General features: G+C 42.6%; 1 protein-coding gene across 6 annotated transcripts in view; it reads right to left on the minus strand.

The window, feature by feature from the left end:
• The window catches only part of PCYT1B (phosphate cytidylyltransferase 1B, choline), a 151,443-nt gene that overhangs the window by 45,277 nt on the left and 79,709 nt on the right, over nt 1-26,457 (minus strand). For 5 of the 6 annotated variants that reach the window (XM_070503205.1, XM_014830259.3, XM_014830258.3 and 2 more), the window contains 3 exons: nt 25,431-25,509; nt 15,861-16,003; nt 12,999-13,187 (listed from right to left, as the gene is read on the minus strand). In XM_070503205.1, the coding sequence (XP_070359306.1) occupies nt 12,999-13,187; nt 15,861-16,003; nt 25,431-25,509 (411 nt within the window). Of the gene's footprint in view, nt 1-5,559; nt 10,453-12,998; nt 13,188-15,860; nt 16,004-25,430; nt 25,510-26,457 lie in introns of those variants that run through there. The other variant, XM_044763689.2, reaches the window with a different exon arrangement.

Consider the following 26,457-nt stretch of genomic DNA (forward strand, 5'->3'; position numbering starts at 1 on the left):
TTGAATCCTTAATGACAAACCATGGTGTCGCACTTCATAAAATGCAATATCCATGCAAAACAACTCTGGGTCTTGATTTGCAACTCTCTGATCTATTCCTGCTGCATTTTGAAGGATGGTTCCCTGGCAAAGGAGCTGAATTGAATCAGGTCAGAAGACAGTTTGTAATGAGCTTCCTGGGAAGAAAAGCACTTTAGAAATATAACAAATAATGAAGACCATGGCATGGCATTTTCAAAAAGAAAAGGTATTTAAATTCAGTCTTTCACTGTATTAAGAGGTTTCCATGTATAAACTTTTCTTCTGAGAAAATAATCCCATTTATAGTCCTGTCCACATGAAGGTAATTTTCTATTTTCCCTCCTACAAAGTTTGCCCTTTTAAGAAGTTCTAACAACTAGTGAGGCAGTAAATGTCTTGAGAAATGCCTTGAAAGGTTTCAGCATTTCAGATACATTCTGGCATATCTGCCAAAAAAGGGACAGAAATATCTTAGTTAGATCTGGCTTGGGCCTCTGGTAAGCAAGAAGGAACTCAAGGAGAGTGTTTCAGTTCTGGCTAAATCAAGAAACAACAACCACCCTTACACAGTGCCTGCCCCTCGCCTGGGTGCCAGGTGCTGTTAAAGGACTTGAAAGTGTGAAATGATTTAACCCTCCCAGCAACCCTAGGAGGCAGCTGAGAGGCAAAGGCACTTGCCCAAGGCCACCCAGCGAGGCAGTGAGCCCCTGCTCATGGCCAACTCTCTGTAATTAGCCACTTCCACAGTCATGAAGCTTCTCCTGTTTACTTATGTTTTACTTGTGCATTTGTTGGAAGACGAATTTTTGAAACCAACTGTCAGAAAGACTCAAATGGGAAATCTAATTCAGATCCACAGACTGAATTTTGTATTTCTTAAAATCAAAACAGTCTTAAAAATTAGCAGTGCCATTAGGATGGCTATTATAAAAAAGACAGTCAGAAAACAAGAAGTGCTGGAGAGGATGTGGAGAAATTAGAACCCTTGTGTGCTGCAGCGGGAACGTAAAATGGTACAGCTGCTGTGGAAAGCAGTATGGCAGTTCCTCAAAAAAATTAAAAATAGAATTACCGTATGATTTAGCAATTTCACTTCTGGGTATACACCCAAAAGAACTGAAAGCAGACAAACAGATATTTGTATAGCAATGTTCAAAGCAGCATTATTCACAATAGGCAAAAGGTGGAAACAATCCAAATGTCCATTAATGGATGGATGGATGGATGGATGGATAAACAAAATGTGGTATGTGTAAATATCACATTGTATCTGTATGTATATGTGTGTGTCCATATATGTATATGTGTATGTATATACACACACAATGGGGGGGTGTTTGGTAGCAGGGGCTAGAGTATTTCCATTATGGATGTTGAAAAGAAACATTTTGTCTATTACAAAGTATCGTGGAGGGTTTTCCGGGCATGGAGAATCTGAAAGTTGACCAATGATTCACTCCTTCAACAAACATTTACTGACAGCACACTAAGTAGGGTTCAGGCATTAATTTAAGCCCTGAGGATACAGCAGTAAACAACAGAGAAAAAAAAGTCTACACTCACGTTTATTTTTTTGAGGTATAATTGACATGTTAGTTTCAGGTGTACAACATAATGATTCAATATTTGTATATATTGGGAAATGATCACCACAATAAATAAGTCTAGTTAACATCCGTCATCACACATAGCTACAATTTTTTGTGTGATGAGAACTTTTAAGATTTACTCTCTTAGCATGTTTCAAATATGTAATACAGTATTATTATAGTCACCATGCTGTACACTACATCCCTATGACTTATTTATTTTATAACTGGTAGTTTGTTACTTTTGACCCCCTTTACCCATTTTGCCCACCCGCCACGCCCTGCCTCTAGCAACCACCAATCTGTTCTCTGTATCTATGAGCTCTGTTGTGGTTTTCTTCTTTTTTTTTTTTTTTTTTTAGATTCCACATATAACTGAGATCATACAGTATTTGTCTTCCCCTATCTGACTTATTTAATTGGCATAATGCCCTCAAGGTCCATCCATGTTGTGACAAATGACAAGATTTCCTCTTTTTATGGCTGAATAATATTCCATTATATATATATACCACATCTTCTTTATCCATTCATCCATCGATGGACACTTAGGTCATTTCCATATTGTGGCTATTGTAAATAATGCTTCAGTGAACATGGAGGTGTAGACATCTTTTTGAGTTAGTGTTTTCATTTTTTTCAGACAAATACCCAGAAGTGGAATTGCTGGATCATATGGTAGTTCTATTTTAAATTTTTTGAGGAACCTCCATACTCTTCTCCATAGTGGCTGCACCAATTTACATTCCCACCAACAGTGCACAAGGGTTCCCTTTTCTCCATATCCTTGCCAACACTTGTTTCTTGTCTTTTTGATACTAGCCATTCTAACAAGTGTGAGGTGGTATCTCATTGTGGTTTTGATTTGCATTGCCCTGATGATTACTTATGTTGAGCATCTTTTCATGTACTGTTGGCCATCTGTATGTCATCTTTGGAAAAATGTCTATTCAGATCTCCGCCCATTTTTTAATTAGATTGGGTTTTTTTCTATTGGGTTGGATGAGTTCTTTATTTTGGAAATTAATCCCTTATTAGATTTTCTTTTGTTGATGGTTTCCTTTGCTGAGCAGAAGCTTTTTAGTTGGACGTGGTCCCACTTGTTTGTTTTTTATTTTGTTGCCTTTGCTTTTAGAGTCAAATCCAAAAAATCATCACCAAGACCAATGTCAAGGAGCTTACTGCCTATGTTTTCTTCTAGGAGTTTAATGTTTTATTCTAGGAGTCTTACATTCAAGTCTTTAATCCATTTTGAGATAATTTTTGTGTATGGTGTAAGATAGTGGTCCTGTTTCATTCTTTTGCATGGGGCTATCAAGTTTTCCCAGCACCATTTATTGAAGAGACTATCTTTTCCCCCTTGTATATTCTTGGCTCCTATGTCATAAATTAATTCACCATATATGTGTGGGTTCATTTCTGGGCTCTCTTGTTCTGTTCCATTGATCCATGTGTCTGCTTTTATGACAATACCACATTGTTTTGATTACTATAACTTTGTAATATAGTTCGAAATCAAGGAGCGTAATGCCTCCAGCTTTGTAGTTGTTTCTCAAGATTGCTTTGGCTATTTGGGGTCTTCTGTAGTCCCATACAAATCTCAAGAGTGTTCTATTTTTGTGAAAAATGCCATTCACATTTCAATAGGGTTGCATTGAATCTAAAAACTGCTTTGGGTAGTATGGACATTTTAACAATAGTAATTCTTCAAATCCTTAAGCATAAAATATCTTTCCATTTATTTGTGGCTTCTTCATACAGTTTTCAGTGTACAAATCTTTCACCTCCTTGGTTAAATTTATTCCTAAGTATTTTATTCTTTTTGATGCAGTTGTAAATAGGATTGTTTTCTTAATTTCTCTTTTTGGTAATTTTTATTAGTGTATAGAAACAACAGATTTTTTATATTGATTTTTGTATCCTGCAACTTTACTGATGTTGTTTTAGTTCTAACAGTTTTTTGGTGGAGTCTTTAGGTTCCTACATGTAATATCATGTTATCTATGAACAGTGACAGCTTTACTCCTTCCTTTCCAATTTGGATGCCTTTTATTTCTTTTTCTTGCCTACTTGCTCTGGCTAGGACTTCCAATACTATGTTGAATAAAAGTGGCAAGAGTGGGTATCTTGTCTTGTTCCCAATCTTAGAGGAAAAGATTTCAGCTTTTCACTATTGAGTATAATGTTAGCTGTGGGCTTGTCATATACGGCCTTATATTATGTTGAGGCATGTTCTGCTCTCTACCCACTTTGAGAGTTTTTATCATAAATAGATGTTGAATTTTGTCAAATGCTTTTTCTCCATCTATTGAGATAAGCATATGACTTATACCCTTCATTTTGTTAATGTGGTCTATCACCTTGGTTTGTGAGTGTTGAACCATCCTTGTATTCCTGGAATAAATCCCACGTGACCATAGTTTATGATCCTTTTAATGTATTGTTGAATTTGGTTTGCTAATATTCTGTTGAGAATTTTTGCATCTATGTTCATCAGGGATCTTGGCCTGTAATTTTCTTTTCTTGTGGTGTCCTTGTCTGGTTTTGATATCAGGGTAATGCTGGCCTTGTAAAATGAATTTGAAAGTGTTCCCTCCTCTTCTATTATTTTTGGAAGAGTTTGAGAAGAATTGGTATTAATTCTTCTTTAAGTATTTGGTAGAATTCACCAATAAAACCATTTGGTCCTGGACTTTTGTTTGTTGGGAGGTTTTTGGTTACTGATTTAATCTCCTTACTAGTAATTGGTCTGTTCAGATTTTCCATTTCTTCATTATTCAGTCTGGGTAGGTTATATCTTTCTAGTAATTGAGCCATTTCTTCTAGATTGTCAGATTTGTTGGCATAAAATTGCTCATAGTAGTCTCTTATGATCCTTTGTATTTCTGTAGTATCAGTTGTAACATCTCCTTTTTCATTTCTGATTTTGAGTCCTCTCTCTTTTCTTGGTGATCAATTATGTTTATCTTTTCAAAGAACAAGCTCTTTCTTTTCTATTGTCTTTTTAGTTGTTATTTCATTTATTTCTGCTCTGATCTTTGTTATTTTCTTCCTTCTACTAACTTTGGGCTTCATTTGTTCTTCTTTTTCTAGTTCCTTAAAGTGTAAAGTTAGATGATTTGAGATTTTTCTTGTTTCTTCATATAGGCATTTATTGCTATGAATTTCCTGCTTAGAACTGTTTTTGCTGCATCCCATAAGTTTTGATATGTTGTAATTCCATTTTCATTTCTCAAGGTATTTTTATACTTCTTTTGATTTCTTCTTGGACCTATTGGTTGTTCAGTAGAATATTGATTAATCTCCACATATTTGTGAATTTTCCAATTTTCTTCTTGTAATTGATTTCTAGTTTCATACCAATGTGGTCGGAAAAGATGCTTGATATGATTTCAGTCTTCTTAAATTTATTAATACTTGTTTTGTGGCCTAACATATGATCTATCCTGGAGAGTGTTCCATGTGCACTTGAGAAGAATGTGTATTCTGTTGCTTTTGGATGGAATGTTTTGCATATATCTGTTAAGTCCATCTGGTCTAATGTGTCATTTAAGGCCAAAGTTTTCTTATTGATTTTCTGTCTGGATGACCTATCCATTGATGAAGGAGGGTGGGTATGAAAGTCCACTACTATTATTGTATTGCTGTCTATTTCTCCCTTTAGGTCTGTTAATGATTGCTTTATATATTTATGTGCTCCTATGTTAGGTGCATAAATATTTACAAATGTTACATTTGCTTGTTGGATTGATCCCTTCATCATTATGTAATGCCTTTGTCCCTTATTACAGTCTTTATTCTTTTTTTTTTTTTTGAGGAAGATTAGCCCTGAGCTAAGATCTGCTGCCAATCATCCTCTTTTTGCTGAGGAAAACTGGCCCTGAGCTAACATCCATGCCCATCTTCCTCTACTTTATATGTGGGATGCCTGCCACAGCATGGCCTGCCAAGTGGTGCCATGTCCACACCTGGGATCCGAACCGGTGAACCCTGGGCTGAAGAGGAATGTATGAACTTAACCACTGTGCCACCAGGCCAGCCCCCAGTCTTTATTTTAAAGTCTTTTTTGTCCAATATAAGTATAGCTACCTCAGCTTTATTTTGGTTTCCATTTGCATGGAATATCTTTTCCCATCCCTTCACTTTCAGTCTCTGTGTGGCCTTACATCTGAAGTGAGTTTCTTGTAAGCAGCATATAGATTGGTCTTGTTATTTCTTTTTATCCACTCAGCCATTGTGTCTTTTGATTGGAGAATTTAATCCATTTACATTTAAAGTAGTTATTGATAGGTATGTACTTAATTAACAAAATAGCAATGTTTTCAGGCTGTTTTGTAGTTCCTCTGGTTCCTTTCTTCTCTAGCTCTCTTCCTTTGTGATTTGACGATTTTCTTTAGTGGTATACTTAGATTCCTTTCTCTTTATGTTTTGTGTATCTATTATAGGTTTTTGCTTTGTGGTTACCATGAGGCTTACATGTAACAATGTATATTTATAACAGTCTGTTTTAAGTTGATAACAACTTAAGTTTCAACACATTCTAAAGCTCTACATTTTTACTCTTCCCTCCACCCCAATGTTTTGTTTTTGATGCCACCTTTTATATCTTTGTATCTTGTATATCCCTTAACTAATTATTGTAGTTATAGTTATTTTTACTATTTTTGCCTTTTACCCTTCATTTTAGCTTTATAAGTGATTAATTCACCACCTTTAAAACATTAGATTAGGGGCCGGCCCAGTGGCGCAGCGGTTAAGTGTGCAAGTTCCACTTCGGCAGCCCGGGGTTCGCTGGTTCGGATCCTGGGTGCAGACATGGCACCACTTGGCACACCATGCTGTGGCAGGCGTCCCACATAGAAAGTAGAGGAAGATAGGCATGGATGTTAGCTCAGGACCAGTCTTCATCAGCGAAAAGAGGAGGATTGGCAACAATTAGCTCAGGGCTAATCTTCCTCAAAAAAAAACTACATTAGATTATTCTAAATTTTACTATATATTTACCTTTACCAGGGAGATTTATACTTTCATGTTTTCCTGTTACTAATTAGCACTTTTTCTTTTCAGCTTGAAGAAGTCCCTCTAACATTTTTTCTAAGGCTGGTTTAGTGGTGGTGAACTCCTGTAGCTTTTGCTTGTCTGAAAAACTCTCTCTCTCCTCCAATTCTGAATGACAAGTTCACCTAGTAGAGTATTCTTGGTTGCAAGTTTTTTCTTTCAACACTTTGAATATATCATGCCACTCCCTTCTGGCCTGCAAAGTTTCTGCTGAAAAATCTGCTGATAGTCTTATGGAGGTCCCTTGTATATAACAAGTTGTTTTTCTCTTGCTGCTTTTAAGATTATCTTTGTCTTTAACTTTTGACATTTTAATTATGATGTGATTGGTGTGGGTCTTTTTGTGTTCATCTTGTTTGGAACTCTCTTGGCTTCCTGGATCTAGATCTCTTTCCTTCCCCAGGTTTAAGAAGTTTTCAGTCATTGTTTCTTCCAATAAGTTTTCTACCCCTTTTTCTCTCTCTTCTTCTGAGACCCCCGTAATTCAAATGTTGGTCCACTTGATGTCCCATAAGTCCCTTATGCTATCTTCACTTTTTTCATTTTTCTTTTTGTTGCTCTGATTGGGTGGGTTCCATTGCCCTGTCTGAGTTCACTGATCCTTTCTTCTGCTTTATCTAGTCTTCTGTTGAACCCCTCTGTATTTTTCAGTTCAGTTATTGTATTCTTCAGCTCTGTGACTTCTATGTGATACTTTCTTATATTTTCTCTTTGTTGAAGTTCTCACTGTGTTGATTCATTCTTCTCCCAAGTTTGGTGAGCATCTTTATGACCATTATTTTGAACTCTTTATCAGGTAAACTGCTTATCCCCATTTCATTAGGGTCTTTTTCTGAGGTTTTATCTTGTTCTTTCTTTTGGAACATATTCCTCAGTTTCTTTATTTTTCTTGATTCCCTGTTTATTTCTGTGCATTAGATAAACAGCCACCTCTCCCAGTCTTGAAGGAGTGGCCTTATGTAGGAAATCAACCTTATCGTTCAACCCTGCCCTAGCTCTTGGTTGTCTCTCAGACCTTTGTGTTTGTCCAAGCAGCCTATTCTATATTTAGTGGCTCCCAGTAGTTGAGGGTATTCCAAGACCTGTCAGTGTCCCAAAGGGTAGGATCTCAGTCAGCACTTAGATTCAAGCTGATTGGAAGCCAGACCTTCAGCCAGCAGCTTTTAAAGAATGCAAATATATACAGTCCTATGGGACTGCAAGTATAAGTCCTATTGGCCACCAGAGCCAGGTGATCTAGAGGTGTCCCCTGGGTGGCAGTTGCAAAACTCAGGGTGCCAGACCAGTGCACAAGTTCTTTTCCTATAGATACTGATGACCTGGACCAAGGCAGAGGGGAGAGCACAAAGATGGCATCCACTGGCCTCTGTCCTCAGAGTCCACCTCAGTAGGTCCCAACATGTGTGAAAAACCAGATGCCTGCCCCTCAGGCCAAAGCTCCAGGACAAGCAAATAGCTCACTTTCATTGAGACACACCCTAGTCTTTTTGTCTACACAGTGCCCTGGGGGTGGCAGCCAGCCAAGAACTGTCTCTCCATTTGTTACAGTCCTATGGGACCCTGGAACATGAGCCCTGCTGGCCACCAGAGCTAGGCAATCAAGGGGCATCCTCTGGGTGGCAGCCAAAAAACCAGGGCACCAGACATGTGTACAAGCTCCTCTCTGGGAGATACTGGTGCTCTGAAGCATGGCAGAGGGAGAGTGTGAAGATAGCACCTGCCCTCAGAGGTCTCTGGAGAGGATTACAGTCAGCCCTTAGATGTTTAATTAGAAGTCTGCCCCTCAGCTTGAAGATAAACTAATAGGCTTCTTTCACAGAAAGACTGGGCTCCTGAGTCTGTTGCCTCTTGCTGTGCCTGGGGGGTGGTAGCTGGTTGAGAACTCTTTCTCCATTGGACCCTGGAGCATAAGCCCCACTGGCCACCAGGTCCAATCCAGAGGTGTCCCCTAGGTGGCAGCCACAAAAATCGGGATGCCAGAGGAAGAGTACAAGCTTCTTTCTGGGAGACACCAGTGAGCTGGAGCAAGGCAGAAGGAGAGCCCAAAGATGATGCCCACCAGCCTCCAACCCAGAGAATAACCCAGCAGGCCCCTAGATGTGTGTTAAATTAGATGGCTGCCCCTTGGGCCAATGCTTTATGTGAAAGAGGCTTATTTGCTTATCTTAAAGTCTTTCACAACGGGATGTCACTCAGCTTTACAAAGGAATGACATTCTGACACATGCTACAACATTGGTTGAACTTTGAGGACATTATGGTAACTGAAATAAGCCAGACACAAAGGGACAAAGACTATGATTCCACTTACATGAGGAACCTTAGTAGTCAAATTCATAGAGACAGAAAGTAGAAGGGTGGTTCCCAGGGACTGGTGGGAGAGGGGGAAATGCAAAGTTATTATTTAATGGGTACAGAGTTTGAATATGAGATGATGAAAAAGTTCTGGAGATGGATAGTGGTGATGGTTGCACAAGAATGTGAATGTTATTTAATGCCACTGAACTGTACACTTAAAATTTACCATTTTAACCATTTTTATGTTATGATATTTCACCACAGTTTGAAAAAATTAGCAATGGTCCTCACATCACATCACATCAATCTGTTCTTTCTAAAAAATGTATTCATCTTTAAGGTTTTTTTAAAAAAGATAATCTCATATCAGATGGCAAATGCCTATTTGGATTGGAGCAGAGGGGGTTCACGGTCCAGGATGAACTAAAAACTTGTACCTGACCTAAGGCCATTCTCTCCTGGTACTCCAGGAAAGGGTCCATGTCCACATGGTAAAATAGAATAGACCCACTTTCATTTCAAACAGGAAATGACTCCCTGCTTTCAGAGTCAGTGAAGGAATATAGTGGCAGATGATTCAAAATGATACATTCTATTTAAACATTAGTACCCCAACCCCACTTATGCTATTCTTTAAAAACATGTGTCTGCTCTGGGAATTCAGGCCCTTTAAACAAAAATAACAAAGTTTCACTAGGAAGACCCTACCGCAAAACAAAACTCTGAAAGCTGATTCAGCATCCCCCAATCCTGGCTCCTTGACCCTCAAGACCTTGGAAATGAATAGTGTCACCTCCAACATGGCAACAAAGCTTCAAAATTTAAAGTCCCTCCCTTTCAGAGAGACACCCTCCAAAGAGAGGTACTATCAAGTCTCTGTTGGGGTTACAGGCTATCTTCTGAGTATAAGTCAAGACGAGTTACAAGAATCAAACAAGTAGTTAAATAAGTAGAGTTGTAGGTAATGAGATTGAAAAATAACATCTTGGGCTCTGATAATCCACCAATCAGACTGAATAAATGGGAACAAATAACCTATTATAACGATCAAGAAGTAGATTGCTTGTTTCAAATTCTCAAAAGCAAGTGCAGTAGCCAGCTGCCAAAATGGCCCCCAGTGGCCCCACCACGTGTTATTCACATCCTTGTGTAGTGTCCTCCTAAAATACACCAGGGTTAGTCTATGTGGCCAATAGAATATGGCAGAAGTGATGGTTTGTCACTTCTAATATTAGGTCATAAAAGACTAGTTTTTGGCTTATCCTTTCTCTCACTCACTCTGGGGGAAGCCAGCTGCCATGTCATAAGGACACTTGGGCAGCCTTGTGGAAAGGCCCACATAGTGAGGAACTGAGGTAGCCAGTTAACAGTCACGTGAGTGAACGTGGAAGAGGATCCTCCAGCTGACATCTTGACTGCAACTTCATGAGAGACCCCGAGTCATAACCATCCAGCTGAGCTGCTTCCTGGTTCCTGACCCTGGGAAACTGTGTGAGATAATGTTTGTTGTTTTTAAGTCACTACGTTTTGGAGTAATTTGTTACACATCAAATACAGTCATCAAATACATCAAATACAGTTACACAGATAATACAGCCATGGACACCATGATTTCTGCTTGCTTAGTAAGAAGGCTGACAGTACCTCTCCTGAATCTAGATGACCTGGTTTAAAGTACCATTTTGGCAACCAGCTTTGTCACAAAGCTTTAGAGGGGTTTTGGTAGACCTCAGTTTCTCCACAATGCCAAAGAAGAGGGAGCAAAGTGACTGCATCCCGTGGACGTTCCTATCATGAAGGATGCAGTGATCGCCGGGAGAAAGAGCCTTCGCCCCAGGTTCCACATCCATCCCAGTACCTCCAAACTCCTATAATTGTTCTAGGCCTTTGCTTCTTTATAACACAGCTATAATACTACCTTACTACCTTCTTGTGTGGTTAAAATGGGTACAGTAGATATAAAATATCAATCCTGTTGTACCAAATTTCGTACCTTAAACCCTCTATTTTGTGCCTTTCCAAGTTTGGGTTATTTGTATCAGTACTGTATTTGCAGGCAATGCAGATCCTCTATTTTAAGAAATGAGTTCCAGTCCCAAATCCACAAATAAAGAATTATTATAATAATAGCATATTCATGAAAAGCAAATTACTTATCTTGGCGTTTAACATCCTTGTAACTATTCCTGTACTTTTAATGTCAACAGAAAAAAAGCAATGTCTAAGTCTGGCTGATATGGTAAATTAATGTTAATAACAGTTTTGACACTAATAGCAAGTTTTGAAAAGAAAAACCTCCAGTCTCTAAGCTAGGTTTCGTTTCTTAAAAATCACCTCAGCTCGCTGTCACCAGACTCCCCCTAGAACAATTTCAGCTACTATTTCACCTTCATTGGGAGCCTGAAACGACTGGGGTGTACGGCTTTTCTATGAAATTACATTCCTTCCCCGCCTTTGCTCACCCCAGGTGGAGACAACATCCGCTCCCTTGAGTTACAGCACCAGGGCTTCTCAACAGAGACATTTCTGAATCCCTGTAAGCAAATGAATTCCTACATGGTTTCATTCAAAAGCCGCTAGCTGCTGCTTCAGAGCCCAAAAATTAGTTGTGAAAATGTGAACTATTAAAGTACACACTAGATTAATGGGGAATTTCAGATTTTGTTATAGAGGCCACGGAATCCCAGAGAACGGGTCTGTACTTTATCTTCACGTTCTTCCTTAGTACTGGGCATATACAAGGACATTAATAAATGTCCCGTGAATTAAATTGATCTGAGCTGAAAATTTTAAGAGGCCCAGGGAAAATGAAAAGGGACCAAGCCCTTGGCTCCTCCGCTCTTGCTAGCTCTTTCTAGAAGTCATCGAGGGCTCAAGCAGCCCTTTGCAAACCCTCCATTCCTCTCAGACTCAGCCAATAGGACATGGTTGGCCTACAACACCGACCACTATAATTACTTAGAGGCCTCTAGACTTTAACCAAGGCATCTCTTCCAACTTCTCAAACATTATTCTTTTTCTGTTACTAATTGAGTGTTTTACTTTTAGATAATCCTATAATGAACCAGCTCAAATGAGCAGAGACGCAGCAGTGACAACCCATCAATAAAATAATTAAGCCAAAGTGGATTTTGTTAGAGACTTCTCATGTCATAATAGGAAATCTAGGCTACTTAAAATCAGGGGAATCAAACAATCATTTCTTTTTGTTTTAAAAGGAAAGTTACCTTTAAAAAAATCTTTCATAGAACCCTCATTAACTCTGCTGACAATACTGGTTATTTACTCTGGAAGTGCATGCACAATAGAAATACCAATGGAGTACAAGGTGGTTTCCAGAATTTTCTTTCTCCTTTCCATAGTTTTCACCCAGAATTGTCTGTGGAATTTAGGCAAGAGATCCTCTCCCTTTTTCTCTCTCAGCTTTAAGATGCAGATCATGGCCTAAGTCCCCTAAGACTTTTGTACCTTATTCCAACACACACATGCCACAGAAAAACAGGGGAAAATCAGGGCATGTGGGCAGATTCAAGGCAGAATCCTATCCCTTCTCTCTCTCTTCCAACCAATGAAAGAGGAGGGTTCCTGACAACAAAAGCTGACCAAGGCAACCACATTTCTTTTGCATCCTCCTCCCTTGGCTGATCCAAGAGCCTTACAAGGCCCATGATGCCACTGACCCACTTCACCCTTACCCCCAAGTTTTGCATCATCTCCAAATGGGAGACTGGGATGAGCTATGAAACCAACCTCTGCAGTAATAGACATTCAACAATTACCAAATGGCATCAAGCTCTGGACAAGAAATAAAAACAGAGACCAGAGCTGGCTTTGGGTGCTACTGGGTGCCATACTGAGGGATAAAGCAGAAACTGAATAAGGAAGTGACATGGACTTGAAATCACTTGGGTTGATGCCCAAAGCGGAGGCCACATATTGGACTGAGATAAGGGACACCCTTGAGTGGTTCCATGAAAAGCAGGATAAACTGAAAACACCTGTCATTGTGGGGCCGAGTGAAATAATTACATACCCATGCTCCATCAGGCCCAAAAAGTTCTAGGAAGTTGCCAATGAATTCCCTCGACTTCTCTTCCCATTTTTGAATGAGATCATGACTCTTTTCTTCTACTCTGTTAACAAATTCCTTTGATCTTTCCTCCACGTTCTTGACCTTTTCCTTCATTTTGTCCACCTGGTTTTGGAAGCGGTACTTCTTCTCCTGGTCAAAAATTAAAGGAGAAAGAAATGGATTTATCCGAGAGGGCAAGGGAGAGATCAATTATTCACACTAATGGTCAGATTGTTTTCAACTGTGTTTTTTCTTAACCCGAAGAGTCAGGATGCTGCTATTTCCCAAGGGCTAGATTGACAACAAGGCACATCTCTTGTAAGAAACGTCATTTGTCATTAGTCCACTTGGATAGTAAGGTGAAGAACAAGTGTTTTTAATATTCTCTTTCTTTGTAAACATCTGAGTTGGATTCACTTATGTAAGAGAAGAACCAAAAAAATATAGTTGCTCTTTATTATATGCCAATAGTGGGCAACTATACCCCTTCAGTTCTGCTGGGACTTAGACAAAAGTATGAATTGTACATAGAATGGCCACTCAGAGGCTGCCTGAGTTCTCTGTTTTACTGGGACATTGTTAAAACCAATATTGATTGAAATAAGTGGGCCATTGGCTGGGTCTTAGGACCCACGTGTTAGACTAAAATTTTCATTGTAACAATATTTTCTATTAAGCTAATTGAACTGCATCGATTTCCTTGGTGATGAAGAAAGCTTTTGTTCTGGTAACTTCTCTGGACTGGAATTCTGTCCTTCTTATAGTCTTTATGCAGCAAGGCTATACCTGTGTGCCAGGAAGGCACTGTATGTTGGCCAAGTCACATATCACCTCTAAACTTCAGTTTCCTCATCTGTAAAATGAGGATAATTATGATCCCTACACTACAAGGTTGCTGTAACAACTAGATAAGATAATGCACATAAAATGCTTGGCACAAAGCCTAGCATTTAGTAAAAGCTCAGTGTATGTTGGCTGTTTCATTACTATTAAGTGGTATAGGCATTTAATCGTGTTACTTGATGACAGTGGTATCAAAACCATGAAAATAACACGAAATAAAGGGTCTTCCCCTCCGTAAAATCATGATACGTTTTCTCCTAAAGGGGTAGTAAGGTTTTTCATTTTTCTTCACTATATGGGACTGAATTTTATTTCATATTTCAGAATTTTTTGAGACACCTGGAATATTGCAAAACTGGGTGAGGATTCCCTGAATTAGGCCTTCCAAACCTTACTACAGCCTCAGGGTAGGCTGTGAGCTATACGTGCTGCCCCTCGGCTATATATAGTATATGGTTATTATGCGCAGCTCTCAGGGGCAGCATGGAATAGTAGAATGAGCACTGGACTGGGAGTCATGAGGCTGGGAGGCTGCTGTTGCCACCACCTCTACTTTGCTTGAGGGACCTTGGCCAGGTCCCCTCTCTGAGCTCAGCTTTCCTCATTTCTAAATGGAGGGACTTGGACTGGGTGACTGACCCTGGTCAGGTCCCTGCCACCTCTGAGGTTCTGTGATTCATCTACATGCCCATCTCATGCATTTGATTTCATCTCTGGGCTGCGGCCAGGTTTGTTATCACAGAAAGACAACGAGCGCATCCACACTGACTACACGGTTCCTTGAGCTAAGTGGCTTATCTAAAGGCTGTTTAAAGAGAGTGAGCAATAACTTTTGGAAATGGCTTAACATGCTTGGATGGGTGACTGAATTCAATTTAAAAGAACAGACAGTTTAATTTATTGAAATAACCAGGGCTTTTTCTCTATAAGATACCAAATAATCACTTTGACTGAATTCTTTTCAGCCACTTGTTCTGGTGCCACTTGAACCCGACATCTTCCGTTTTGTTGCCGGGCTTGTACAAAGCCACAGAGCCTGGACCCCAACATCCCTGCCTATTAGTGAGGACAACTAATCATTGCTGATTAACAGCGAATGAACCCCTCCTCATTTTGAAGGTACCAATGATCGATTTGTGTAAGCTGCTCGATAATTATGGCTGCACATAATTATAAGCCTCTAGTTTTGTAGAAAAATCACTCTTTGCAAATACCGTATCTGTTTTTAGGGGCTGAAAGTCTGTATGTATGGAGAGTTCTTGTTTCAATCAACTATCTCAGCTCCTGGGAGTCCAGACTCGCTAACATCACCTCCAGCAACTGGGCTCCCCTCTTTGCTTCTTAACAGCTTGTTTTGCTTGTTTTAAAGATTGTTTTAACAGTTGCTCTATTATTAAACTAACAGCAGCTCTGTGGGAACAATACGGCAGAAATACAAAAGGAAGCCAAAGACTTTAGCTTTTATTTAAGCAGCTGTAATTTCTCTGCACAGTAAAAAATGGCTGTTAAAGTTTCTAATGAGCATCTGTAAGGCCTTACTAAAATGAACATTTAAAAATGTTAAAACAGGAAAGCACTCTCTCTGGCTTTAGCTTTCATGGCCTCTGCCCTCCTTCCTTCCCCTTGAGCAGAAGACAACTCTTGCCTGTCATGAAGGCAGACCTCCCAGAAAGGCTTCACTCAAGTCTGAGAGCTCTACAGAGGGAGATGGGGCGAGGCAAGGGAAGCAAGGCAGCTCCTTTGTAAAATGCAAAGCTCACGACCTATGTGCCTTGGTTAACTTAGGTAACCCCTTTGGACATTGGTTTCTCCGTCTGTAAAATGGGGATATAATACATCATTGAGTTGTTACGTGATTTGAAAAAGACAATAAATGTAAAACATCAAGAACACTGCGTGGCATATAGTAAGCACTCAATAAATGGTGGTAGTAGTGGTGTGATGTGGTGGTCCTCAGAGGGCACCAAGTGGCACACTTACATTTATAAAGCTGACATTCAGTTCCTTGGCTGTGTACCCTCTCTGGAGGTTACGTCGGGCATAAACATCATAGTCACGGACAATTCTGGTGATGATATCTGATGTTGAGATGCCTTCCGTTCTCTGCGTTGGAACAAACATTCCTGTTCAAATAGGAAAGAGGAGATAAAGAGAAAAAACGAAGATGGCCTTGGCTGACCCATTTTCTTTAATGGCCCTCCTTTCCAGGACAAAGTTGCAGCTCCTGGGGGTGTCAGTGAGGCTTTCACATCTGGCCCCAGTGGTCTCTTCCAGCTTCAGTTCCATACACTCCCTCCCTGCTGTGAAGACTGTGTGTTCGTCATCCTGGATCTGGTTCCTGGATGTACCACACACTCGCCCGGCTCCTGGCATTTGCTCCTACCAAGCTCTCCTTTTCTGCCCTGGCTCCCCCTTCCTTGCCCACATTAGCTACAGAGTTCCTCCTCATTCTGCAGGGTCCACTTCAAGGTTATTCCTCTGGGAAGTCTTTCCCAACATCACCAGGCAGAATCCTTAACACTTAGGACATAAACTTGTCTTCCATTAACAAAAGTATTTTAAATATCTGTCTCCTCGTAGAAAGGGAACATTCTGAAAGCACAGATTATGCCTCGTCTTTGCATCCCCAGCACCCCAGCTCAGTGCCCCTGTGTCTAGCACATGGAAGGTGCTCAATAATTGCAAACTAAATGAATAAGTGAATGGAGAATAACAACTGAGTCAATGAATTAGTCAGATTATGGCAACTCCCCTTCTTTCCCGAGGAAGTCTGTGTCACATTATACCAAAGGAAAGGAGGAAAAAGTGTACTATTTTTGTTGTCTCTGATCTGAAGACATGCCTGTGGGGTGCTAGATGATTTTATCACCCTAAGAACAGTCTACTCTGGATGGTTGTTTCACCACTCGAAGGCCCTTTTATCTAGAATACGTGGGACTGAGTAAAAAATAAACAAGCACAGAGGATGCCAAGTTGTAATAGAACTTCCTAAGTCTTCAGAGATATATTTGGGTGTACCAATACAGCTATAAAGAGGTCACAAATGTTATCAATGACAAGAATCTGGTTTATGCTTACATTTCTGCTGTCAACCGAAATGACGTGTTGGCAGTTGAGATCTCTCTACCCAATATGATTACGGCCACTCAGTCAGAGACATCAGGCATGGATGACATGATGGACAGAGCCTAGGACAAAGGTGATGGGTTCTCGGTTTGCAGACTTGGGCAAGTCACTCAAGCCTCAAAAGGCAAGTTACTTAACCTCAGTCTCCAAAGCTGAGAAATGAGGTGGCTGGACAAGATGACCTTGGGCTCACCCATGCCACTTCCTTCTCCCACACTCTCTACGTCCAATCAATTTCCTTCCACTCACCCATCTACTTCCTAAATGTCTCCCCAATTCACCCACTTTTCTCCATCCTCCATATAAACCAATCTAACACCATCTTGTTCAAAGATTACAGCAAGAGCTTCAAAACCAGTCCCCAGTGATGTCATTTTTTGTCGCCTCAATCTACTCTCCACATGGCAACATCCACAGAGCAGTCTTTCAAAATGCAAGTTAGATGCCTGCTCAACATCCTTCACTGGCTTTCTACTGTCCTCTGTATTTAGATTCAAAGCCTTGCTTTGGCTCTGCAGCAGCTTGCATTATCTCTTCCCTGTGCTTCTCTCCAGTTGCATCTCAGATCCTCTCCCTGCCTCCCTTCACTCCCTGAGCCAAGGCCCCTGTGCTGCACAGCTGCAGGGGGCACTGTTCTCCTTGTATTCTATGGAGCTGGGCAACAGACTGACCCTGCCTCAGCCCAGCCACAGTGTCCTGAAACGGCTGGCCCCCTCCCCTTACTCTGCCACAACATACTCTCCACTTGGTTAACTCCTAGTCATCCACTGGGTTTCACCTTTAGTGTCACATTCTCAAGGAAATCTCTCAACCCCCAGACTGGGTCTTCCTGCTTGTTATTCTCTCCCATGGTCTACTGCTCTTTTTCATCAAATATTCCAAGGTCTTTATAAAGCAATTTGTTCAATAACTGCCTTCCCCACTTGACTATAAGCTACATGAGGGAAGAACTGTTCCCTTCTTATTCTCTTCCATATTCTCAGCAAGGCTGACAAGCAAGCACCAGAGGAATATTTGCTGAATGACTGACTCAATGAATATTTATCTCCAAATCCAGTTCTCTCTGATTCTATTGACACTGGTGAAATTTTCAGTCTTCTGGCCCCTATTAGGGTGTCCCTTTGGAGCTTTCTTTTGATATCACCTGCACATTCTCAGTGTCAGCAGCAGGGTGGTGCTACTGATGTTAGAGACAAAGCACCCAGTTTCTAATATTCTAATATTCTGTGGCTCAGAGAGCAGAGTTGGGGTTTGCCACTAAGCAAAAACTTCTTGTATCACCTTATAAGAAGGTGGACTCAAACATAGAAAACCAAATGGAAGGTAGAGGATGCCAGCATCTAAACGCATGGATGTAAATAGCACCCAAATGACCCAGCTGTGCAGGGGGCTCTGGTGGGCGTGGAAGCCGGGGTGGTCCCAAGGTGGAGAGCCTAAGAAAACATCCTCACCTTGGTGGAAGCAGCAGGGAACTTTCTGGTGAGGGGTATGTTCCATCTTTCAGCAGGCAGATATTTCGCCCATGCCCCTGCCTGCTGAAATGTTAAGAAGATTCTCTAGCTACTAACGGAGTTTAGCAAGTCACTTCGACACTGGTGACATGAGCTCACCCTTTCTTTGAAGCCACAGGGTGAGGTCTCTGTGGCTGAGTAACTGAAGGCTGGGGTTGGGGAGAGATTTGCTTTGGCTGGTTGGGAGGTAGTTCTCTGAAAGAAGCCAAGCCCTCTGCTGACATAATGAGGCACTCGGCTTCCTCCAAGTCCTAATTATTGCTCTGCTAAAAATATTCAGTAATGAGCATGATCAGAGAACCTTTTTTATTATGCTTTTCAGAATTGCAGCGTTTGGTTATGGAGCTATTTTAAGAAGCAGCAAAGCATATGTTAATGAAGGAAACTTTCAACAGTAGTAGGCAATATTAGAATGATGATGAGTAATGTGGACCTTACAGTCTACTTCGTTTAAGTTCCATCTTTTCATCCAGCTTTGCGGGAGGATTTTGACATGTGGTTCTGACAGGCAGAGCAGAGTGCTGTAAAGTTTAATTCATGCCCTTCATATCTCTGGCTTCATTTAAAGTGATTTTTGACTTTCAAAATAAACCTTGATTAGAGTATAAAAGCCAAATGTGGATGCTTAGGTCATTTCTGAGCATCTTTCTCCCACAAAGAAAACTCTGGCCTCCTCTACCTGAGCCCCGAACAGATCTCTACCGTGGCGCTCCCTTGGGGAGGAATCAACAGAGCAGATCAACGGACCACAAGGAAGAGTCCTTGTGCATGTGACAAGTCACACACAGTCTTACGTCTGTCCTCCCAGGGCAAGTAAAACTCCACTTGGGTATTTAATTTGGAGATGGGAATTGTGATGAATTAAAGATGGGCACAATTCCCATCTCCTGGAACCTGGGCTGGCCTTAGTGACTTGCTTGTAACAAATAGAATGTGGTATAAGTGACAATAGGTGACTTCCAAGGCTAAGTCAGAAGAAGCTTGTGGCTCCTGTCAAGATTGCTAGCTCTCTGGGTGCCTCTTAGAACGCACACTCTTGAAACCCAGTCGCCATGCTGTGAGAAGCCTACACGACATGGAGAGGCCACATGTAGGTGCTTCAGTGTCAACCCCAACTGAGCTCCGTGTTGACAAAGAGCATCCACTGCCAGCCACATAAGTGCACCGCCCAGGACCTCCAGCCTAGCTGGGCCTCAGAGCACTGCAGCCCTGGCCACCATCTGACTATGACCGTTTGGGAGACCCCAAGCAAGAACCATGCAGCCGAGCCCTTGCTGAAATCCTGCCCCACCAAATCCTGAGCGAAATAAAGTGGCCCTTTTAAGTCAGTAACGGAGGGAATAATTTGTTATGCAACAATAGGGTGCTGAATTGCTTAGAGTTCGAAAAATGCTGGACCTGTTTCTACACCTAAATAACTGGAACTTGAGGTTTTACTCCCTACAGTCAGGAAGGCAAATTTCTCTTAGCTCGGTAGAGGCCACTCACCCAGAAATAAAACCACCACCAAATGCTTGTTTCTCCTCTACAAGGTAGCTGCGGAATATCCCCCAGGAAACTCTGATTCCGTTAGCCCTGGGGGTACTTCTGAGTGAACCAGAACCCTGGGTCTAGATTCTTGCTACTCTAAGTGAGGTCTGTGGACTTGCAGTATCTAACAACCCGGGAGCTCATTAGAAATGGTGGTCTCAGGGCCCACCAGACCTACCGAACCCAAATCTGCATTTCAAACCTGTAGGGATCTGTAGGCACATTTACGCTTAACAAGCACTGGTCTATACCAAGTCCTTCACGGTCATTTTAGGGAAAGAGCAGCTGGCTCACAGCTCAGATCTTAGAGGACTTAAAAAGGTAATAATTACCCCATGCCATAACCCATCATCATGTGAATGATGCATCAACCAGTTTCTCTCCCACTCCTCCCTCCCCTCCCACCCCCACCCCCACCCCCACCCCCACCCCCACCATGTTCCTCAGCAGCCTTCCAAGTCTTAAGTGTATGGGGTTTCCTTTCTTAGAACTCCTTACAAACAAGACTGGGGTTTGAGAATATCACACTTCCTGTTCTTACCCAATGCTCCTGACCACCGAGGAAGCCCCTTCTAAGAGGATGGTACAGACCTGACCACCAGGCCTGCGGCGGGGTGGCATGGAGCTTCCCCAGCAAGCCCCAAAAGGGTGTGAACCATCGGGGAGACTAAGTACATTATACGTAGCAGAATAATCCTCTGAAATACTATCCAATGTCATTTTCATTTGTGGGGATGATGTCTGTCCTGAGGCCCTGTTTCCACCTATGCTGAGACCCCATCACCGAGGGGGAAAGGAGATGTAGCTGAGAATACAGGAGATTATGTTCAGTTTTCGACTTCTAAAACAGGCTCTTTTGCAGGCTCATTTCAAAAAGAACAGTGAGGAAACGTAAGGCTTTCACGTGAAAGAGCCAGGCTTTGAGGAGTACAAAAGGAGTTTCTAAATCCCAGAGGCGTCCGTTTAATTATTAAAAAGCAGAGGCTGAGTGGACTCAGGGTACAGAAGGTTTTACTGTAAGCCGGGAGTGGGGAAGACATGAAATTAACAACGGGGCGTCTCCTGCCCTCCAGGAAGAAGAAAAGCCCCTCCTGGGCTTGAGGGAAAGAGGCAGAGAGGGATAAGGAGGGGAGCAACGGAAGCGAGAGAATGTGAGCAGGGCATGTCTCTTGCCCATACTCAGGTTCAAACCCCAGGGACAAGGGTAGGGAAGAGACCCCCTTAGAAAGCCCAGAGCAGAGAGGGTGGCACGCTGTTTACCTCCAGGAGCTTTGGGAGGACATGGTCTCACAGAGGCCTCCTGCCAACATGGGGAGGCCTCCATAGAGCATTCCTATGGCAAGCAGGTCAGACAGGGCCTGACATGGCTCCCTCCCACTGCCCTCCAGTAGATTAAGGAGGACATTTTTAAAGTTCCCGGGGACCTTCTGGAGGAACACTGAAGGTAGCTGAGATTTAAGATGAGCGTGACTGCTGGGTGGCACATGTGTAGTTCAGGGAAGGGAGTCCAGCAGAGGGGGTGGTGGCTGAGTGCCAGAGGGCTGTGATGGGGGCTGGGAGCCAGGGATGATGGCCAAGCAGGTCTTGATACCCCAGAATGAAAGATCAGCAAGAACCAGACCCCCACCCCATGCCAGGCCAATACTTAGATCACCCCAGGAGAAAAAGGCCAAAAGCTGACTCCATACAGTCTAAGTGCAAACCTAGAAGAGTCGGAATTACTTCAAATGCCAAGCGTGTCTTTTCCTGTCATCTGTGGAAATGGGGGCTCCTAAGTTAGTTCTGCTACAGAAATTACTCTTGCCCCCCTCCCCAGTTGGCCCTTTCCCACAAGAGATCTGCTCACTGCACTCCCCTGCCTCGGAGTGGCATATGGCTCCATGTGACTTACAGAATTAAGTCTAAACCCACCCCATCCCGCCAGTGTCACTCTGTGCTCACCTCAACACACGCTATACTACATGAACATTGTTGATTTTCTGCAAATATGCTACACTTCTTCATATATTCCCACCGCTGGACACCCTCCCCAGCCTGCTCTATATACCCCATCACAGACTTATATTTTGGTGTAATTATTTATGTCTGTCTCTGCTCTCTCTCAAGGGTGAGGGCTATGTCTCATTCATATTTGCATCCCATTTTCCCTCCAACAATTCCTGGCTTGTGGATGCGCTCAGAGGATTCATGGGTTAAGCAATAAGAGTCAAAACCATCCAAAGACGGAAAGATGTACAAGCATCAGTTCTACCAGGAGCTGGCAGTGATGCCAAAGAGGAGATAGGAGACTGGGTTAGTGACCCTTGGGAGCTTGTTCTGCCTCAAAAGTCTGAAGGTCCGTGAGTACCAGGGAAAGGCTGTAGCAGCAGTAGGCTGAGAGCGAGGGATAGTGGGACCAACATAGGAGTTCCTAGTGCCCCCCAGGAATGGGGGAAGATGGCTTTGATGGCAGATGTCAGCAATGGGGGCAGCTCGGGTATAATGTGGGGTGCCTTAGACTTCTTGAAATCCCTAAGTAAAGCATACGCTAACTCATTAAACCAGAGTATTGTGCCATGCCAGATAATGGTTTAACGTATGTAGGAAGGTATGCCTGGATGTACCTACAGTGCCTATAGATGAGATGTGTGGGAGAAAGTAAAATAGCAGAAAATAAACCAAGCCATTAAAAACCTACTTCTGCACCTACCTTTAGCTAAAACACCAATTCCAGCCCATCCCTTCCTCAAACTCTTCCTTGCTCCAAGATTCTCAGGCAGCATTAGGCTTCTGGGAGGTTTATGGAAGGTAGTCTGATGAAGGAAGGTGGATGGAGAAGCTAAGTAATTCGGGTTACTATATTGCCCCCCTCCATCTTGGACACCTCCATTTTTAGGGTAAGAAAAACCATGTGACCCTATAAGAGGATAGAAGTAATTACCTTTGCCCCACCTATCATTTTAAGTAATCCAAATGGATATAATCTGGGGAGGCTGGGTACTTAAAAAATCCAGGCAATGACTATTTTCATTCTTAGGTGATTATTTGAAACCCTGTGACATTGACTGAAGACCTCAGCTCAGGAAAATGACAAGTGTTGGGTGGTAAGTGTAGAGCAGAAACTATTTTTCCATTATACATTTGCCCAAAAGAGCACCTATAATTTGTGATTTATATTCTCTTGCCTGTTATAAGATAGAGCGAGAAAATGCAAATTCACAGATATAATTTTAAAGATCTTTCATTCGGACCATAGCCATTTTTGAAGCAAGTCAAATGGCAAGCCCTTACATATTTCACTGAGATTTTCTCGGGCTGTGAGGCTGTGATGGTTTGGAGTAATTTAGTACATGTGGTCAGCATCTCTTTCAATAAAGGGGCGTGTGAAGGACTCAGAGCCAAGATACCAATGGAAAGCAAACAAATCGGATATCTAAATAATTTGAAAAATTCCACAAGACACAGTGTGTGTGCAAACTATCTAGGTAAATGGCTCCATTCCTGGTGCACTGGCAAGAGCCTTTGCAGATAACAGGCTCCCATCTTAAGCTAACTTCCCATCGTCCTCCATGAAAGCACACTCATGTTCAGCCAGCATTTAACGAGCATGACAAACGTACCAGGGACTGTGCTGGGGTTGCCAAGATGGGTGAGATACAGCCATGGCCTGTGGCACTTCATTCTAGCTAGGGATACACACACACACACAAACAATGAGGATGCCATGAGAAGGGAGCTGGAAAGGAGGCCCAGGGGAAAAGAGGGTCCGAGGTGGGGGGAGCAGTGCTGAATTATGCCCCAGGGAGAGCGGGCACATCTGGCTAGCTCCTCAGCTGGGCCTGGAATAGACATAGACGCTCAGAGGAAGGGCGATCCAGCCCCAGAGAAGAGCTCGAGCAAAGGCACTAAGCGGGGGCATGTCTGGGAACCAGGGTGGACTTGGTGTGCCTGGAGTGTAGGGCCTGTGGAAGGGAGTGCACAGAGTCCAGGCTGGCGAGATAGAGGCTGGGCAGGGCCAAGGGAGAGGAAGCCAGTGACAAAACCCAGGAGTGGTCAGAGAGACTGAAGGGAAATTAGAAGTGGAGGACAAGAGCGTCTAAGACAGGAGCTTGGTCAGCAGGGTTGTTATGTCTGGAGGAAGACTGAAATGACGCTGCTGGATTTGGTGGTTCGAAGGCCATCACAGAACTGAGGAAGGATGGGACAGAAGTCAGAGTGTAGGTGGCCGAAGAATGACAGGGAGGTGTGCCTGCAGGTTGCTGGGAAGGGGAGGACCGAGCCAGGACGTGACTGAAGAAGGAGGCAGGAAGGAGGGCAGAAGGAAGGATCTGGGTTTGTTTTGTTTTTGTAGTCTTCCACATGCTTGTAAGCTGAGGAGAAACTACTGGAGAGTGAGAACCTTGGATAACAAGGAGAGGAAGAGAAAGAAAACAGGCTCCGGGGAAGGGAGAAGGTAGGTTCAGATAAAGCAATTAGCCTGGGACAGAAAACATACCCCTCTTCCTCAGGACGCAGGAAAGGAGGCAAAGATGCAAGGAGTTGTGGGTAAATTAGGGTGGGAAGGGCAAGACGAGAAGGTAAATGCTACCAAGAACACCAAGAATCCCGCTGAGGCTAGGAACCACAGATCTGTTACGATGCCCCGACATGACTTCCCTGGAGTCGTCAGCGGCACAGGAGTAGGAATAGAGAATTTGATGAAGGAATTAACTCCAGGGAGCCTGCAGTGGAAGGAAACCCGCCTCTTTCCAGCCCCCCAATAACTCCCTGGGGCTGAGCAGAGTCTCTGACCTTAACAGAAATGCTTAGTAACAAATGGGACAACTTCCAAAGGTCCGGCACCATGTCTGCCCTCCACGACATCAGTTAACAGTTTGGGGAAGAAATATTGTACCTGATTCCACAAATATTTATCCTGTTTTTTTTGCTTCTGACGTGCTACCTGAGGATATTACTATCATGTGATGGGATGACATATGGCATGACTGACTTTGGAGACAAGGAGTCAAGACCATTAATTAGCCAGCTGTCTGTCTTCTTCTGCAAGTAACTTTCTTGGAAGTAGAAAATAATTTCACTGTGAAGACTTAATTGTGAATGAGGAAAACGAGTGCCCTTTAAACAATAAGGTCCTGTGATTTCAGTCGGATGAGTCTTAAAATCGAGCCTCAAACCAGAAGTTGGGTACTTTGGTGCTCAGGTTGATTCCTATATAAATACCTAAATGGTGACTGTGCCATCCCTGAGCCTTAGCACATGTCAACAGAGGCTCGTGGAGACTACTTGGGAGACATCTGAAGTTCCCATGCCCTGTATGTATACACTACAAGCCTAGGGCAGGTGTCTCTTAGGAAACCTGATGGTCATGCTGCGGTGGACAGGCGAGCACAGGAGAACTCCTCACCTGCTTCCTTTATATGCTTGTAAACATCATCAGAGCCAGCGGAAGAGTAGGGGATGTCATCATGGGCCACAAAATCAATCTGTTGGAGAGACAGAAGAGTGATGTCACCACTGGGTTGGATGTGCATGTCTGTGATTTGAAAATGCCTTTTTGAAATAAAGCAGTTGTAATAAAGCAGTTGAAATACGCAGTTTATAATGTGGATTTGAATCCTTGACTGAAAGGTATTTCCAACTGTCTCCATTTCCACGAGATAACTAGACAGGTTTCTTTCCTTCGCTGGTCCCTCTTTCTTCTCCTACCTCTGACAGTAGGTTTTCTTGGCCTTCTGTTCTTCTGCCTCTAAACTTTCCCCCTTCAGAGAACTCATTCATTCTTCAGATTTTAATCACCCCTGCTATGATGAGGAACCCAAATCTCTATTTCCTGTCCCACTGATGGCAACAGGCCCTCACACTTAAATCATGTTTTATATTGTAGAGATGAATTCATATCTCTTTCCTCATTTGATTCTCACAACCACCTTGTGACCGCAGGTAGGGCACATATTACTATTTCAATTGGGACATGAGGTTCCTGAAACTAGAAAGCTTCTCAGATTTGCCCAAAGTCACCCTTTTCTCTTTCATTACCCACTACTGTCACTTTAAAATCAACCTGTCTGGAATTTAACTCATCCTGAAAACTGGTACCCCCTTCCAATGGCACCTCTATTTTTCCAGTTTACCTAGGCCCCAAACACCTTGGACTCGCCCTTCTTTCCTACTTCCTTCACTCTCCATAGCACATAGGTCACAAGTTCCATCGGGGTGTGTGTGTGGGTGTGTGCGCGCGCACCCATCACTTCCTCTCCATCTCTTCTACACCAAATCCTTGGCCCTGTCACCTGGATTATTAATACGAACTTGTACCTGACCTTCCTCACTATAGGCTCGCTCCTCTCCAAGCCATCCCTCTGTCACATTTGGTGGGGGGGCGGGGGAGTGTCCTCCTTAAACAGAGTTTTCTTCTTATTACCCTTATGCCT

Source organism: Equus asinus, chromosome X, assembly GCF_041296235.1.
Source record: "Equus asinus isolate D_3611 breed Donkey chromosome X, EquAss-T2T_v2, whole genome shotgun sequence".
NCBI classification, from domain to species: Eukaryota; Metazoa; Chordata; class Mammalia; order Perissodactyla; family Equidae; genus Equus; species Equus asinus.